This window comes from Emydura macquarii, unplaced genomic scaffold (assembly GCF_026122565.2).
Source record: "Emydura macquarii macquarii isolate MOO-44397 ecotype Brisbane River unplaced genomic scaffold, CSIRO-AGI_Emac_v2 contig_1451, whole genome shotgun sequence".
Lineage (NCBI taxonomy): Eukaryota > Metazoa > Chordata > Testudines > Chelidae > Emydura > Emydura macquarii.
In genome coordinates this window covers 4,682,101-4,701,407 of record NW_027131588.1, presented here as the reverse complement: position 1 = coordinate 4,701,407, position 19,307 = coordinate 4,682,101, and the positions used below count along the sequence as shown (strand labels likewise).

At 37.2% G+C, this 19,307-nt stretch overlaps 1 protein-coding gene across 5 annotated transcripts in view; it reads left to right on the top strand.

The window, feature by feature from the left end:
* The window catches only part of NFIB (nuclear factor I B), a 219,707-nt gene that overhangs the window by 148,519 nt on the left and 51,881 nt on the right, over positions 1-19,307 (top strand). For all 5 annotated transcript variants that reach the window (XM_067553103.1, XM_067553107.1, XM_067553104.1 and 2 more), the window contains exons 7-8: positions 13,864-13,995; positions 17,382-17,566. In XM_067553103.1, the coding sequence (XP_067409204.1) occupies positions 13,864-13,995; positions 17,382-17,566 (317 nt within the window). The remainder of the gene's footprint in view (positions 1-13,863; positions 13,996-17,381; positions 17,567-19,307) is intronic.

The following is a 19,307-nucleotide window of genomic DNA, read 5'->3' as shown; positions in this document are numbered from 1 at the left end:
AATGTAATTTTAACTTTTTCTAGAAGCTCAAAAGTAGAAACAATCAGAAGTAAAGTTTAAATTACAGCATTATCAACTTCAGTTTGAAGAGGGTTTCACCTGCTCCATTTAGAACGTGATGGACTCAGTTCTGTAACGTGTGTCCCGAGAAGGACCCAATTCTCTGACCTGTGTACTTAGTCATGAGACATTTTCAATGTTTGAAGCTTCCTGTGGGAAGTAGTTAAGCCAGCAGAGATCTTCTTTACGTCCTCCTCCAAGAAAATAGTGGATTCCAGAAACTGAGGTGGTAGATCTCTACCATAAAAAAAATATTTCTCTCTTGCTGTGCTATCATTTGCAAAGCAGCCACAAGGTGATAACACTAAGGGTTTGGAGGTGGCAATGGTACAAACTCTAGTGCTGAACCAAGTTTGGAGTTCCTAGCTTAAGTATTTTATTCAAAGAGTTAAGGGGAGTTAGGTGTCCAACTCCCTTTGAAGTGTGTACCATAAAAATACATAATGTATTAACACTTAGTGAGTTATTAGTCATGTTTGATGTGGAGAAGTTTGGTTGACTTTTTCTCATTCCCCATGAAGGATGGATACTATGAGGCAGGTGGACATGGTCAAAAGCCACAGTGTCTTTGACTCCATTATAAACCTCGCTGTTTGCACAAGTTCTGTAATGTGTAAGCGTATGTCATGAAAGGGAAGAATATGACTAGGGAGGATTTACAGTTTGGCTAGGATGCATAGTGGGCTTTGAAACTGTTGGGGGGGGATAGTAAAATTTCACTAGTGAAATACTCATCATACTACATTGTACTCATTATCGGTAAAATGCCAAACCTTCTGCTTTTACAGTTACAGAACTTTCTGAATAAGTAAACTATTATCATCAACTCCTCTTACTTTCAAACTATTTCTGAAGAGACCTTCGTATAATATTAAAGATGTTTGTATTTTCAAGAGTATTCTAGGAGAGTCAAATATAGGAAAATATAAGGAAGAACAGAAATAAGTAAGCAAAACCAAAACAAACAAAAATCAAATCGAAGAGGTTCTGGGTTGATCAAAACAATAATGGCCAGTCATTTCATATTTAATTTTTTATGTTGAATGCATTATTGTGCATGCTATTGTTCTAAACATAGCTCTTCTCTTGCCATCAGACAATTGCTCCAAAATGTAAACAGAGACTGCGGATTTGTTGTGCAAAAATGTAGTCATTTTCTTTAACCAACGTTAGATTTCAAAATTAGTTTCTTTTTTATATTTGATGAAGCCAGATTATAAGCATTTATGAAAGAGAGAGAGAGAGCCTATCATTATTTCTGATTGTGAAATCATTGTACTGTCTTGATGGTTTACTCCAGTTGTTTTGGGAATGTTTGGGAATGCTATAGAAATATATGCTACCCCAAGAGCAGATTCTGAAAAAATTTCTTTAAAAAAAGGAAGTGATTTCTTAATTGTTTTTATGGACCCGGCAGCCTTGTCTTCTTTTGAAAAATACATGCAGTTAACCATTTTTGGAAGATCATATAATTAGTGTTACATTTGCTTGTACATAAAAAATACGAGGTACAGTACTCTTCATGTGATCTTACCAAAACAAATAGAACAGTTTGAAAAACTATAGTAGATTTAAAAAATAATTGGCATACAGTTGTTACTGCAAAGATCTTTTCTAAAATATGGTCATAAAAAGCAAAAAATTATCATCCATTAAGAAGCAGCACAATCCAATGGATCAGACTCTGTATTGAAATGAAGGAGACTAGGGTTCTAATCTTGTTGTGTGACATTGGGAAAGTCACTTAACCTTTCTGTGCCTTAGTTTCCCCATCTATAAGATTGGAATAACTTTCCTGTATGAAGTTTTAGAGACATACGGATTAAGACTCCTTATAAGAACTAACAATTTTTCACATTATCTTTTGAAATATAAGATTTAAGGAATGTGAAATATCAAGTCTAAATTAGATACAAACTTTTGCAAATCACTACTCGACAGTTGATTGTCTCTCATTGACTTTTGTGAACTTTAAATCAAGCTTAAGTGCACATCTACCAATCAGAAATGTGTATTTGTTTTAGTATAACATGGCTGCACACATTAAAATCTAACAATTACTCATTTTCTGCCGGGCTGTCCATGATGAACTCTGTACATCTGTCTGTGTTAAGACAAAACTCCAATTTTCTGTGATGCAGGAATAAAATGTTAGTGAAATGGATGCACAAATGCAATAGTAAATTTTTGTGAAATTCTCAACAAATAACATTTTATGTGGAAAACTCCCCTTACATTTGGAAAAGAGAATTTCTAAAAACACGACAAACAGGCTGTCACTCATTGAGTTTATTTTAAAAAAAAAAGATAAACAAAGAACTGGTGGAGAAACCCTTGATTCATTGTCTGGTAAGTAATTGAGTATTTTTTTTTAAATGAAATGAGACAGGAATAACTTAAGAAGAGTACATTATATATACATGTATGCCTTTACCTCCAAAATTTAGCTTTGTGAAGTATATTAATATAATAGCAAAAACTCAATTAAAGTCATACTGTAAATCTATGTTTATCATAGTATTACAACATTGTTTGAAGTAAATATGTAGAACCTACATTTATGAATGATATACATCATAACAAAGCTATATAATTAGAAATTTATGAGGAATTCTACAGAAGTCAGATATTCAAAAATACTGAAAGTCAATATACAATGAAATAAATTTTAATTTTACAGTTTCCTCATCATGTTCACTCTCTCACACTTCACCCACATCCACCAACAGTCAAGAATCAAGATGCCAACATACCATTAAACGAGAAACAGCTGGACTCTCTTCACCGGTTGACCGCCCAGCAACTATTGGATGCTCATCTTCTCAGGCCCAGGCCCCCTTTGTTGGACATCCCTCTTCTGGACACTTGTCCCCTCTTGCTTTTTCCCCACCCATTGGACATTCCTTTCCTATTGGCCCCCTTCCTGATGGAACTTTCCTTCTTGGGCCCTCTTCTCATGAACTATCTAAAATTGATATTTTAATTTCTGAAGTGAGGGAATTAAAAGAGGAAGTAATTAATGCTGTCCAGGAATTGAGAAATATAACAGATCACTTAGGTTGTCTGGTGTCCTATATTGGACAGAGTTCAAGAATACTTCCAACTCCTGACACACTTACAGAAGGCTAAAACATATGCTTTAGAAATACATAGTCTCCATAGACAGATGCATTCATCTTGTAAGGTTTACCTGATGAGTATCTGTTAAATGTGTTTGTCTTCAGTTCAGTCTAAATCCCAAAATCTTCATATGTCAAAGAATGTTTTTTATGCTGATTTATATCTTGCAAGTGAATTTTGTTTAGATCCAGTTTTGTATTTCTTTTTAATATCTCAAAGTGCTCTGTAATAAATATATGTATTTCTTATGCATATATCTTGATTTTCTGTGTTATTTTTAAGTATATTATGTGCAACAAAGTCAGACACTGACCTGAAAGAACACTATTCATTTTCCTAACCTCAACAGTCTTAAGGTAAGAAGCCCTTTTAATCATGAATAAGCTTTGAAATGTATTTTAAATCAAAGTTCTTAATTGCAGTTGGCCTTCCTGAGCCTGCTGGCAGTCATGATGCTGAAAACTGGCATCACAGTGATAGCACTAGTGTAGAAGTTTTGTATGAGAGACTGTAAACCCGTTTCTGACCTACTTTCTTTTTGGTTTAAGAATTAGAAATTGACATATGCCTGATTTTTCAATGTCAGCTTTCATCATATGACTCTTAATCCAGTATTAAAGTAAATTGGGATCTGATTTGCCTTAAGCTTCCTTAGTATCAGTTGTAAACCTACTTGCGGATGCTAGCAGTAGATTCAGCAATAGTTTAATCAGGGTGAAAAGTGCTTCTTACCTTTTGAGTTTTGATAGCTGGGCTCAGGAGAACAGATGAAGCAATTCTCAAAGACTTGTTACTTTGAAAAGACAATGACAAATAAATATATGATGAATAATATAATAACATAGCATCCTACTAACATCAGTGAGAGTTTCACACATTCATCAAGGATACTATACGATCCATTGTCAGGGGAGAACACACTACAGTTCATCTTAATGTTAACTTTAAACTCACCTATGAGCAGAATAAAGTAATAGGGCTCACTCAGAGGGGTCAGATCCTCAGGAGGTGCAAATGGGTGTATCAGTGGATTTTACCAACTAAGGATGAACGTCTGGGCCCACTGAAGTCAATGGTTCAATTCCCTGATCCTATGAGGTGTGGAATGCCTTCAAGTTTCTGTAAGAATTGGCATTCAGCCTCTCAGAAGAGTCTTATATTTTCCTGAATAGCATGTTCTTCTTACCTCATTAATGGTACACTTGTGAAAGGGTGAAATATAGGCTTAGTCCAAACATATTTTATGCATATACCTGGCTATTTTTTTACATGTAGTAACCAAATCAGAGTTATAACTGTTTGTTTGCTCTGAACTTGCTCCACAGAACAGATGACCTTCATTTTTTGAGTAGTTGGGGAATGGTCCCACTATTGTGGAGAACTTTCCTGGCTCATATACTACCCGTTCCTTTGCTAGCCAAAGGGTCTGAGTCCTTTCTCCCACTCCCTTTACTCTGAAGTCTGTCTGACCTCAAGGACTCCCCTTCTGCTCTCCCATGTGGCAGAGTCATTGTAATCCCAACAAGGCTGGGCTCAAGATCCTGGGAGGCTTGACCCCTAATCTTGTTGTGGTCACTTAGGACAGGGGCTAGGGTGTCCTCACTCCGGGATATTAGTTCTGCACGGGACGTTTCCCTGACCACTGATCATTGCACATAGGTCAAAGCAATACAATTTACTAAAAAACAACTAATAAAAAAAAGGGGGGGGGAAATTAAAAGAAACAAGTAATCCCACCGTGTGGGCAAGGGGACACCACAAACAGCCATCTCTGGAACTCAAGGGAAGTTCACAATCTGTTCCTCATGCGTCCGAGGCCTCCTTACCAGGCCCTGGCTGCACTACGGTGGTACTGTGGGTCAGACACGGACTCTGGCGGTGGCCGCACACCTTCAGGCTCTAGGTGGCTGGACCCTTCTCCCCAGAATCCTCCTCCAAGTCTGGCCTGCAAGACCTCTTTTCTAGTGGCGTCTCCCTGCCCTGGGCCCTCGCTGCCCAGGGTCCCCCTTCATTCTCCGCAGCTGCTCAGCGCACTCAGCTCCAGACAGCTCCAGCTCCACTCTGCCTCAGCAAGGCTGCTGTTCTGCTTCCAGCTCGGCTCTCTGGGCTGCTCCTCTGGCCCCTCTGGCTGCTGTGGCTCTGCCCCAGCTCAGCTCAGGCTGCTGCTCTGTCCTTAGCTCCATCTCACACAGCTCACATTGGCTTGTCAATCAGGCTGACCTGGAATGTTGGCTTCTTCCCATTGGCCCTGGGGACTGTCAGTCTCTGGATCTTGATTTCTCATCCACCCTTTGCCTTTCTTTTGGCTCTGGGAGAGGGCCAACCAAAAAAACCCGCTAAATTTCAGTGAGGGGCGGATAGTCCCCTTACATTCGTCTCCATTTTCTCCCACCGTCATGCTAACCATGTCAAATTGTAATTGTTCAGCCTAAGCCTAATGATTTTTATTTCACTGGAGTTTCAGACCACTTCTCAGATGTGCCCATAAATCTGCTAATGTACCACATCTGTTAAATAATACTAACCTACTACAAATATAGATCATAATAATATTAACAACAATAAAACCTTGAGATGTCTTGGCATGAATATTTTCTAAATGAATAGCTTTCACCCAAATTGTCTTATCTCAAAACTCATCTGTAATCTTGTTAAATTAGAAATCTGCCAGTGTCTTTCTGACTCTTACAGTTAAGGTTACAATATTGATTTTATTTTATAGGGCAAGTTCCTTGGATTCTTAGCACTAATAAGATGCTGTGACCAAGAGCTTTTCCCTGGAGTCGCGGTGAATTTCAGTGATTTACCTATACCATTATTTAATAAATGGCTAAAATATACTCAAAGTCCTGTACAGTTTGGTTCTTTTAATTAGATTTTTCCACAGTCTCCCAGGATGCTTTTTATCATTCCCTGTCCATTGGAATAAAATCACTTAAAGGATGATTGATGGATGATGGAATAGACAAGTATGTTTCTGAAGAGTAAAGAAAAAAATGGCCCTGTATATATCTAGTGCCTCTTTCTGTAAGATGCATTCTCATGTGAGGGGTTTTAATAAGGTGTTATGGGGTAGTTTTAGTTTCAGAAATGTTTGGATATACTGGTAGAACTGTTTTGTAGAGAGATTTTTATGTAAGACAACAAGTAAATATTTGTGGATTTGGGTTTAGTATCCATTTTTTTAAAGTGAGGTTAACACCAGGAATGATACAATAGTAAAATATACTCTGTGTTGAACAATTACTTTTTTCCCCACCTGGCAAAGTGTGTTTAAGCCTTGTTCATGAGTCAGAACTGTCAGTTAAATTATAATGTGAGAGTAAGTAATTCGACCCATTAACATGAAAATTACTGTTGCTTTCTGATAATCAAAAGGGGTGCTAGTCTTCAGGAAGAGAGATTTGGAGGAAATGGTACAGAATTATCACATACTGTTCTTGCAGCATAGCTTGCCATGCTTTCAAAGCAGTCTTAGTGGGGAATAAATGTAAATGTAAACAAAAAGATCCTTTTTTCAGTATGGCAGCTAATTACCTACAAGTCACATGATGCCATCAAACAACTGCTATAGGATTAAGTCCATATATCCTGTCATACTCTTAAGGATTTTTTTAAAATAACTTTGGGATGCATATATGTGTACATATATGATTTTAATCATATTATTCCTCCACACATAAAATGAGAACAATGTCTTCTTTGTCTTCTTCTTTCCCTATACAGTAAATGACATTGGTCTTAATTGAACCAAATTAAAACAGTAGATTTAAATAATAATTAAAAAAGATGCCTATTCAAGTTTCTGGGTGTGCTAAAACATAGTTACTAATACAATAAATTATACATTTCAAATGTTAATGTACATATTTATGCAAATTTCAAGAATTGTTCTTCATTGCTTCACAAGTAAAAATTAGATCAACCTGTGCTGTAATCAGAGGATATTTAGATTGTAATAATAGTAATAATCAATATGTTACTTGTTCATATGGTGGCATGTTGTGCTAGTTTGGTGTATTGGGGCAATATGAAGGATTATAGATGCAGCTTTAAACATACTGTGTATATGAGCACCGAAGAACAGGGGAATGAAATTTCTCTGTAAACTATCACATTCCTGCAATCCTTCCATCACACTCGCCTCATTCAGATACAATATTTTATTTTTACTTTCCCCTTGCTTTTTGATTTATGGAGATATTGTCAAGGTTGATAAGCCTCAAAATGCATTCCTGGTCAGAGTAGGATTTGTGTAAAATGTTGATACTGTAGCTCCTTACAAGAGCAGATGTCCCAGGCAGGGCAGGGCATGACAGGGATATATGGTGCAGAAACTAAAAACAAAGTACTGGTTTATTTGACAATAACTTATACATACAAATATTAAAAGAACAAAATATGGGGACTGGAAAGCATAACAGATTGATAATGTGATTCAGAGCTATAGGACTTTGTGCATGAGTGGGAAATGGAGGAGTAGTTTGCCTCTCCTATCTAAAAATTCCCATGGCCTACTACGGGATTTTGGATCAAGCCCAATGTTTTTACATCATCTTTCCTCTTTTTTGGTATCTGAGTGTACATTTCATCCTATAGAAATAAAAAAAAAATTTGAAATTGGTTAGAAAATATTTCGACACGATGAAATGTATTCCGTTACGAAAGAGAAAAAGATGATGTAAGAACATTGGGCTTGATCCAAAAGCCCATTTCAGCCAAAGCCCTCACTTCGAAGTTGATGAGAAGCATTTGGTCTGAGAAAGTGGATTAATTCCTTGATGGGAGAGTAATGAGTGTGTGCATATTAAAGAAATGTTATCCTAGTCTACATTTATTTATAAATATGCACATAGTTTCTATCTATGCTAAGATGGAGAGACGGAAAAGCAAAAATAGATCTGGCACCAATTTTTAAAATTTCAGCAGTAGTTCTGTTCAAACTCCAGCCAGGCTGCTTCTCAGACACAAAGCTGTCCACAGCCATTGTACAAAATGTGCCTATCTTAACTTCATCTTTAGACCTCCAAAATCCCCTTGAAAGTGTGTATATTTGGGTGTCACTCAAAAAGTTGCTACATCTATCCCCAGTAAGTCATCAAGTTTGGAGGAGTTTGACTTAAAAAAAAAAAAAAAAGAGAGAGAGAGAGAGAGAAAAGAAACCACTCTAATCTTTTGTTTGAAGTGAACGTATGCATGTGAGATGCTATTGTAACAATTTTTGATGTTCTCTGCTTCATTCAGAAGTGATACTCAGAATACTGTAAGAGAGCAGAATCAGGTTCTCAGTTTCTTTATAGGTGGGGTGTAATGACCACAAGCCTGAGTACATGACTGAGCCCCTTCAACTCCAGTTGATGTCAGTAGGAGCTCAGCATGTCTGAAAATCAGGCTTGTAGTTATTACACCCCACGTATAAAGAAACTGGGATCCTGATTCTGCTTTCTTACACTGGTATAAACCAGAAGTAATTCCACTGATCTCAGTGGGTCTGATTCTTCATTGATTTACACTGTTTAGCCATTTTCAGCTGTGCAAAATGGATGTGAAACACTACCAGTCTGATCTGGTAATATTGTATACCCATTTTGCACAGGTGACCATGACTATACAAGGGGCAAGCAGTGGAGACTCAGGCCCAATGGAGTTTAATGAGTGTAGAAGGGATGTATTCTGAGATCACAATCCGCCCCAGCCGTATCTCTTGCAAATGTCCCTTCCCCGTAATCAACAGGGGAGGGATCTTGAATGGGCTGCAGGGGTTGCAACACGGTGCCTGGAAGATAGGAGTGTGTTTGGTGGTGGTGGTGAGGTGGAGGGGGAAATGGGAAAGTACACAAGTGGCAAGATTAGTGGGTGTGGCTGCCCATATTCCTTCAGGTTTGCTGCCTTCTCATGGCTGGGGATGGGAGATTTGGTTAGCTGATTGGCTCCTGTGTTCCCCCTATCCCCCACCCATATTTAAACTCTACTGTGCTTTTCAAAAGTCCCTTGATCCTGCTAGTTTCATGAAGCTGCATCTTTTCTATTTTTTTCAGTAATGCTGTTGATTTCATATCTTTTGCTTCAAAGTACATGAACAAGAATACTAAAATTGAGTTCTGAACACTTCTAACAGATTTCTGTCTGCAGGAGTGTACCTTGCAAAGAAAGATTAGCTAATTTAAGGAGTGTAAAGATTTGAATAAGAAGTGACAGAAAATAAATTGGATTAAATAGATTTAATATTATTAATTCTCTATTTCTACTTAATCATCTCTTCACACTGGAGCACCAGCATTATAGAAAAGTTAACGTGTTGCTGTGCTGTACATTAAAACTGAGCAAGTGTTCAAGCAGGCAGGTGGGTGGTTGAACTTGCCCTGGCTCACCAGTTGACTCCAATAAAGTTCTATGAACAGGTGGCTTGCCGATTGGTGCACCATGTGACATTTATCCAGGGAGCTACTTGGATGACAGGCTGCTTCAGATTGAGGGAGAGGGTCTCTGCTTTGATGAGGAAATTGCTGAAACTCATGTCTCATTAGTGTTTCCTAAGGTTCTTTGGAAGCGAACAACAGTTTAATTAAAGGCTGACGTAAACACGTTTCTGCACACTTTCCCTGCAGCATTTTATCACATTAGAATTGATCGAAATTGTTGCCTTGGGCTGACTTGAAGAGATATACATCTGGAGCACCATTTGTGCAAGCTGCCGACGAGCAGGCTGCATACGCTATGCTTCACACCAACTTTCTTCTTCCTTCCTTTGTAGATGGAGTTACCTTGTTGGGAGATGAGTTGATCTTTTTATTTGCATAAACCTTTATCTCTTTCATGGGATGCTTTAACATCTATAACATGCCTCAGCCTGGGGATGTATATACTGTATGTCCATGATATCATGAGGATATTATGCAAGAATAATTTGAACAGCAATGTGAATTCTTAAAAGTATAATCATTTGGTATTAAAATTTTAAGAAAATTCTAAGCAGGAGAAGGCCATGGATTATTCTGATTTATGGTGATAGAATATGATAAACAGAGTAGCTTTGTCTAAACTGATGATTTTTGTACCTTTCTCCTCTTCATATGTGCCAAGTATTTTTCAAAGAATCAACTAGTACAAATAAGTCACACTGAAAACAGTGTTATATTTTCATTCTCAAAACTAGCAATTTTATTTCAATCAGGTGTCATAGAGCATTTGGAAGAAAATACAAATAGACCAGTTTTTATATTCTCTTTCTGTCACTTGGTTATCTAATTATCACTGTATAGCTAAAGCTACAGGAACAAAAGTGTAACTCTTGGTTAATATAAATGTTTTAAAAGCAAAACAATATCAGTTATTTTTATTCTGTAAGTGTTTCAGTTATCAGTAAAAATTACATGAACTCTTAAGATTGCCTTAGCTAATTATGCTGCATTTAAAGACAATACACATTTTAAATAAACCAAGGATAATAAAAAACTGCCCTCCCTAAGCTGTAATGACATATCTTTTTCCAAAACTGGTAATCCTCTGAAGAAAATGAAGGTCATGTACTCTTACCAGAGTTAGAAGCCTGTCTTTTTGGTCAAGAAGGAGTCTACTGCGGTCTCTCTCTATAACCTATACAAACAGTTTTTGTTCTGGCTCTCCTGTAGGCTGCATCTGTTATTCCACTGTGAATTGACCATGAATGCTCCATTATGATGTCAGTGTATACAAGGGGAGAACAAGGGGGGAAATGACCATCTGAATTACTTCACAATGCTAAGGACATTGTTTTAACAAAGAAGCTGCTACATGTATTTCAGCCATTCAGTCTTTACAGTTGTGAATGCTATATATGACATTTTTCTAAAACTACTCCATGGTGTATCATGTTTGGCAGGCATTTCTGCATTAAAGTACACAGTCTGTGTTTTGGTTTTGGTGATGGGAATTCATATGCCAGCAAAAACTGTGCAATATTGACTCCCAGTAGCCTTCACTTTCATCTAGAGACCATCATCCCTTGTGGTAATAGTCTCAGGGTTGTATTCAGTTTTGCTTTGTAATTTATGCTACTCTGTATGTATTCACTACAATTGTTTTAAAAGCAAAACACAAAGGTTGTAATAGTCACCAATTTCCTTTTTTGTAAGTTTCTTTCAAATTAGCGATGCCACTGGGGGGGTTAATGGAAACTCTGATTACACTGCACTTCATATAACATTCTTCTTTCAAACAATTTAAATATATTTGGTTTAAAAAAACAAACCAAAAAGGCTTTGGCTTAGTTAATGAAGTAACTGTCACAAACAACATTAAATCTCTATTGTATTCCAGAAATTAGAGCTGCAGATACATTCCAAACCTCGCAGCAAAAGTTAGTTCATTCTTTCAGAAGTTCTTTTATTGAATGCAGTTTTACTTAAGTGAAAAATCTCCTCACCTCCTACCTCATAGGTGTTTGATCTCTCCCAATGAACATTTAGCTGCAATATTTAAAACTGGAAATCAAATTCAATCTTTTCTATATTTCTTGTGGTATTATGCATATGGTATAGTAAAATAACTGTGCCGCTGAAAGAGTCTTATGAAAGTATTCAGTTATTGATAAGTCTTGTGACAGACAGTGGTAGATGCAATGTGTTAGTCAAGGCTGCAGCTATAGGCCATTAGTGCACTTGTCTGGTTTTTCATACAGTAATGTCGGAATGTTTTTGCAGTGGTACACTACACGCTAGTGGAAGAGTCCCAGAACAAAGACAAATGTTTGGTTAATTTTGTCCAATGTCTTTTGTAAAGATGTAACGGCTTTCCCTCTCTGCAGTGGTGAAAAGGTCTTTGTGCTTATATGAAACAAGAGTCTTAAGAAATTAAGAAGCTAGTGCTGTCCTTTGATCAAAAAAATGAAATAATCCTAAAATCATGAACTAACGTGCAGGTTTTATTATAGGATTATAAAATACCTATTCCCGACTCATTTACCACACTAGAAGCAATTTTTTAAAAGGTTTATGTAGTTTATCAGATAAATTTTATAATCCAAACCTTAGCCATTTGATAATCTTGTCCTTGTTATCACCTATTAGAAGTAGAAAAATAAAATATTTTTTATTATTTCCTTTCAAATATCAGTTTGTTTATATACATTTCTATAATGACCAGAGGCACCTATGTCATCACTCAGGTGTCTTTGACAATAATATAAAATTACAGTAGATCAATGTAAGCAAAACATACAGCAGCCCTCATAATGTTATAATAATACTGAATAGCCATACAACACAGAAATAAAACAATGTAATCGTTTTCCCTGGACAAAATTTGCTTCTTCAGCAGCCTTGCACTGTGCCCTGAAGTTCAGCAAATACAGGCTATTTTGGATCAAAACATATTCCTAAAATAGGAGTCTTCAGAGAGAACATCCTGCCAGCAGCTCCCTCTTTTATATATTAATGTGGGTCCAGCTCCATGGTCTCCACAGATCTCAACTGTGGTAGAAGGCAGGAAGAGGGAAGCAGTCTCACAGCTAGGAAGTCCTAAGCTCCTGTAAGGTTTTCTAGATCAATACCGACACCTTAAACTTCCCCCAGATCTTTAAGCACTTGCTGAACAAGTTCAAAGTGAGGCACTCTATTTTACAGGGCTGTCCTGTCTTCAACTTCCATGTGGATTTAAGGTGTAGCACAAAATACAGCACAATACAGTAGTCTAGTCTGAAACTGACACAGGCATGAATGAAAGTAGCATGGTCTGTTTAGCAAAAAAAAAAAAAAAAAAACCCAGATGCATGATTGTCCCAATCCAGCAAAGTACAGTATTTAAGAATGAACTTAATGTTAAAGAAATGAGTAGACCCATTGAGTTCAAGCTGAACTCATATACCATGATATATATGCTATACATATGTGCAATACATAATTTAAATGGGGGGAAAGAATTTAACTTCAGATTGAAGTAGAATAAGTAACCTTCTGTTAATTAAACTTTCAGACAAAATATGTGTTTACTCTTTATAGTTCCAGAGGGGTAGCCGTGTATGCAGGTAGTTTATGCCCAAATAAATTTGTTAGTCTTTAAGGTGCCACAGGATCTCACTCTTTATAGTATCATTTGTAATAGCATTTCTTCATTTCTAATGGCCATTGTGTTATCCCCATGTTATGAGAGATTTGGGATGTAAGCTGGCAGGAAGAGGTGGGAATGTCCTACTTCAGAAACAGAGACTCTGAATACTGATGCTTATGTATCCTATGTTTTTAGGACTGTTCCACAGTGTCAGATAAAGGATGGATTTCTGTGTTAAAAAATAGCAAATACTTTAAAATGGAATTTTTGTTGCGACTAGTCCACACGTGATTGCAGCTTTCCAAGAAAGATTACAATAAATTACTATCAGCTAAGTGGATATGAAGTTCTGTAGAATTGAAAAACATTTAGGGAACTGATGAGGTCATGGATTTCTTTACTTTCTTGCTTGTCTGGCATGAAGAGAATGCAATTTCTATTCTGAAGGCCAAAGACCAGTGAATTGTTATTCATGCCTATGCTGGAAACCAATCATTTTAAAGCAGTCTATTGGTTACAGTGGAGTAGGATAACTGAACAGGGATTTATAAAAGTAGCATGAATATAAATATTTTATGATTTACAAAATGTCGTGTTGTGTGATGTAACATGTGGACTCTAGGCTAACTTTCCTGTTTTCTTGGGTTTCCATTGCAGATATGTCTTCTCCTACAATGAAGAAGCCTGAGAAGCCTTTGTTTAGCCCTACTTCTCCTCAGGATTCTTCACCAAGACTGAGCACTTTCCCCCAGCATCACCATCCAGGAATCCCAGGAGTTGCACACAGTGGTGAGGGCATATGAAGGAGGAAGAAAACCCTCCATATTTATTTCGTTTCAGCTCCTTTCTAGCACTATGATAATGATGCATTTGTTGAAGCCCTTATTATGAACCTACTCTCATATATATTACTAATGGAACTGAAAAGGGAATTGAGTATGTTGCTGAGTTTGGAGTATCTTTGGAGGAACCCTCATTAAAGACAGCTCAGGTAGCCCTTCACAATGACTTGCAATGCTCAAGCTACAATTAACCTGTGAATGAAAATAAATGTAAACTAAACGAAGGAACTCACAGGACAAAAGAAACCCTCTCCCCCTCCCCCAACCCATTTTTTGCTATTAGGATATTATATTTACATGTTTTAGTAGGTGGGATTTCATTCAATGCCACAAAATTACAAGACGATGTTGAAACCTGCATTAAGTAATGAGATACAGATACCTCTTTTGAGGAATATAGATAGATAGAGCCGCTATCTGTAAAAAAATAAATAAATAAATAAAAAAATCACCAAATACTCTCCTAGGCCCACAGTGGAACTCCCTGACACTAATGGGAATTGAATGCATGGATTAAGGGGAAACTATGGCCCTTGAGCTGTAATGGCTTGTCAAGTTAAAGTATGTAGTATGGGAATTTCTAGCATGGTTTTTGTAGGACTATCTCTTCTTAACTCCCTGGTTTAAGTTTTGGCACTGCAGGGTTCTTTCATCAGTTGATCATCTAACATTATGTACTATATAATATTCCTTGAACACAAAAGGGTGAATTAAGGAGTGTTAAATCAGACTTTAATAGTTTTGCTTTTATAGATTTGAAATGCAGTTCTGCTTTGTTTTTTTCCTCTCAATGTCTTCAAGATCATATTTATTCTCTTTACAACTGAAGAGATGTTATTTTTTTCCTAACATCCAACCCGGCAAACTCACTCTGGGATCTGAAGTCAATTTCAGCTCTTTCTGATTTGTAGAAGGATTCTACAATCAGGAATTAGTTAACAATTCTGTATATGATGCGCGAGCCAGAAGAGACTCCTACTCACTCTCTTGTAGCTGTGATGGTTCAGCAAGCCTAACAAGTGTAAAAAAACTAGTAACTTACTTTGTTATTAAAGTGAAGAGATATGACTCTTATTCTTGAGTAGATCTATTGTGAGAGTGAATAACTGCCATATCCACGATTTAATCAAAATCTTATATTTACATTAGTGTGTAATTTTTTTAGATTAATATATTGACAATATACAGTAGCAACCAGCATAGTAATGGTATACATTTACTTTCCAACAGTCTTGATTTGAATCGGACTGTCTTGACTTTCTGCTCTTAGTCCTGTGTTCCCTTGCTGCAGTTCTTTCCTAGCACCACAGCTGTAGAAGCTGCTAGCTTCAAAGGCTTTCACTCGCTCAGCTCTCACTTTTGCCTTCCCTTGCTGGCTGCTCCCCTGCAAACTTGTCTATGTCTCTTATTTAGCAGAGCTAGACAGACACTGGCTACCTTAACTGGACAGAGGTAGTCACAGGCATTGGCTACCTTACTTGGCTCCATCCCACGCTCAATAGCTTCAATGGGAAATGAAGGAAAGGGCTCTGGAGAGAAGAAACAGTGGGGTGAGTCACATTGGAAAAAGAATGGGGGATAGGCACTGGCCTGTGAAGACATCAGATTGGGGAGCAGACCTGCCATTCTCCATTACCAAAGAAAAAGACAAAAGTCAGGGAGAGGTAGGAACTGTTTACAGGAGGACTGCAGGGCCTGAAGGAGCATAGATCCCCCGGAATTCACATGCAACCCTGATAGTTGTGATTCAAAATCTATTTTGAGAACTGCATCTGGAAGTTCTTTTCAAATGTTGGTCCCTTTGCTATCATGCAGACTTAATTTCTTTTGTAAATCTCCAGTACATAGAACAGACACACAATCGTGGGTGTGATTATTTGTGGATAGTGTCACTAGGTAGATATCAAACATCGTAACCCGTAAAGTTCTGACTTCAGCTGAGAAATGAAAGATAATTAGAGGGAAAGCTGATGAGTCTAAGCCCAATTTTCTAATTTGGGCATGTAAACAGGACACTCAAATACCAGATTTCGGCATCCTGTGTAGGCAACAACATTTGAAAATTAGATACTATATCTTTGTGTGATGTGCTTTGGGATTTGTAAGCATCTCACAACAAAGTACAACAGCTTCAAACCACCCTGCTGCCTTTTTTATTAAATAGTTCACTTTATTAATCCCCTGCTCAAAAAGTTTAAAATAAAATTTATTTTTAAAACTTATACAAAAAGTAATAGATAGGAGAGGAGAATTGTAAAGCTAGTGCCAATGCAGTGCTGTTGCTGCTACAGTTTAGAATCATAATTAATTGTACAGAGAGCTAGATAGATCTTAAGTACCAAGGTGGTAAGCACTTTATAAAATATCTTGCATAGACCGATCTAATATTACAACCTCCTTCCTAAGGAGCATAGGCACACCTCTTTTCTCCCATTTCCATCATAGTCAGTCTTTTCCTTTTAATAAGGCACAAAATAAGTGTCCTCTAGATGTGTAATAAAGAGTGGAATGTGATTTTTATGTATTGTAATAATGTAACAATCTCCACTTCTGGCTTGACGCCTCGGCAGTAACAGGACATTCTGTACATTCCTTTCCTTGTGAAAACATTGCTGGCTGTTTAGCCATTACATGTAGTCTATAGATAGAGAAGTGTGTGTTTGTGGGAGCTGGGAAGAAAGACAATACGAAGAAAATATGTATAGGATAGATCCTTTTTTGTTTGCCAGAGATATTTTCATTGGGTGGAATGGTTTCCCATGCCCTGAAGTTGAACATTCATTAGCATTTTCACAATGGTCAGCTAATTATTCATGGCATTATTGCCTACTAATTATTGCCCCTGTCCCCACATGAGACAGGTACAGTACAATGCAGTGAAGAATCACTTGGCTGTCTCTGAGAATTCAATGACTTTGTTCTCCTTTGTTGGATTGCTGTGGAAAAAAGTGTGGGTTTTACTTATTTATTTACGTATTTGTTTGATTCATCTGGGCTCTTGAGACGAAGACTGTATAACTGAAATATGTTTCCTGCTGGGAAATCATTGTTGCATTTTAAAAAAAGTTAAATCAAGTGATGATGTAATCCATAAAAAACTAAACAAAATGTGGCATTTATGGATTTGGAATAACAGCATTTATCTGTTCCCTGGGGCACTGCAGGGAAAGGGGAGGGAATGTGAGGCTGATATTTAATGATATTGTAGATAAGAAATACATCATGCCAATTCATGACTAATTTTTATTTTCTTTCTGTGACACAGAGATAAAGAAATATGCAAGAAACCAGAAAAGATACTAAATAATTTTCATTTTATTTTATCTTCTCCAGTCATCTCAACCAGAACTCCACCTCCACCTTCGCCATTGCCATTTCCAGCACAAGCTATTCTCCCTCCTGCCCCGTCTAGCTACTTCTCTCATCCAACGATCAGATATCCTCCCCATCTGAATCCTCAGGATACTCTGAAGAATTATGTACCTTCTTATGACCCGTCCAGTCCACAGACTAGCCAGGTACTGTAAAAATAAACAATCCAAAAGCATTCCTATGAAGAAGGTGTAGCCTCTTAAGTGCTTAGCACTGATCATCTCGCTATTCCAGGTACTGTAGCATGCTGGGACATTGAACATAAGCCATTTAGCAAGTTTTTCAGTTAAACTCGGTTGGATGAAGAGGGTTGTTTTTTGGAGTAGATTAGTCATATCCACTCGTTGCTTTGTGGAGCATAAGAGAGATACTTGTACTGAATAATCCAGGAGCACTAACAGAATAGAGCCTTATCCCACAGTCCTCTTGCGCACGCAACTCTTTTATGGGAGTTCTGTGTGCAGCAAGGCCGCAGAACTGGTAGATAGCTCAAAGGTGTGCAACACTAGAGAAAAATCACAGTAATTCACACCTTTGATTTACGTGGTAAAACACAGATGAAGAGCTTGCTTCAGGGAGGAACAAGGAATGTGTTAATGTAAACACAGGCACACAAAAAGAAGATACAAGTATATTTATAGACCAACTTTTAAGATAAAATAAACTCTGGCAGGGTAATACTTCCAAGGTTTCATAGCTATTTAACAATTCTGTGCACAGATGTGAAAACACTTCAGTAATGAGCGTCACACAGAACCAGAGATTGTTTTTTTTTTTCCTTTTGTAAAGGAGCATGCAACAGCAGTTGTGTTTTCTGGCAGCTACATTGAGTCAAACTTGTTTCTGCAAAGTTAATGTGCAAATTTCTGCAAAGTTAATGTGGTTTTCATTAGAGGAGTAATTTGTAAAGGACTTTATGTAAGAATGTTTTTCATGATAGAATCAGCACATAGCATTAACATGTGATCTCTGCTATAGGACAAACTGCAGTTGAGCCCTGGTCTGTCAATACTTGGAATATTTCCAGTGTCAGTGTAATGTAATCTTCATTGCTTGGTCTGGTTTCTGGTTTTGCTGCCTTGTTTATAATGCTTCTATGAAGACCCATACTGTAGCTCACATAATGTTTTAGGAGAGATTCAGGAGCATAGTTTCCATCACAAAATTATTGAAATGACAGTGAATCCACTCAAAGGTTCCCTCAGCACTCCCAAAATTCTTAAGGCTGATTTTATCGGCGGAGATGAACATGAAGCAATTGTTCTGATAAACATATTTAGAACAACTGACCCTAGAAGAAAGGCCCTTCAGCATGCGTTTCAGGCACTGCAGTGATAGAACTTCAGACTGAATCAAAGTTTGTATATCGAATAACAGATAAGGCTCCCTTTGGGATGTTCAAAACATCATTCTCTGTATTGGGCCCCACTGGCCAACAGTTAGATCCAGCTGCAGAGCTTTTTCATATTTAAAAAAATACGTTGAGGTATAAATTTGTAACTTACTTTGAAAGGAAAAGTCCAAATACTGTGATTTTTATTGGTTATAATATTAATGCTAATTAAATAGAACAGTGGAATTGGAAGATATCAGCTTTAGACTACAAATTGTTGTCAGTGCATGGATTGAAAGTCTTTCAGTTCCACATAGCATTTTTACTGAAACTCAGCTGGGAACAGTGCACATAGGACTTCATATTAATTTGTGTAAAATTTCCATGAATAACAAAGTCTAATTAAGACATCCATTAAAAGACCTTAACGTTAATTCAGTGTGGAAAATCTTAGAGTTCTATTAGATTTTTTTTAAACTGATGTCTTAATTAGGCACTATGAAGGGAGAAATTATGCAAATTAAAATCAGGCCCTTAGTGTTATGAATTTCTTT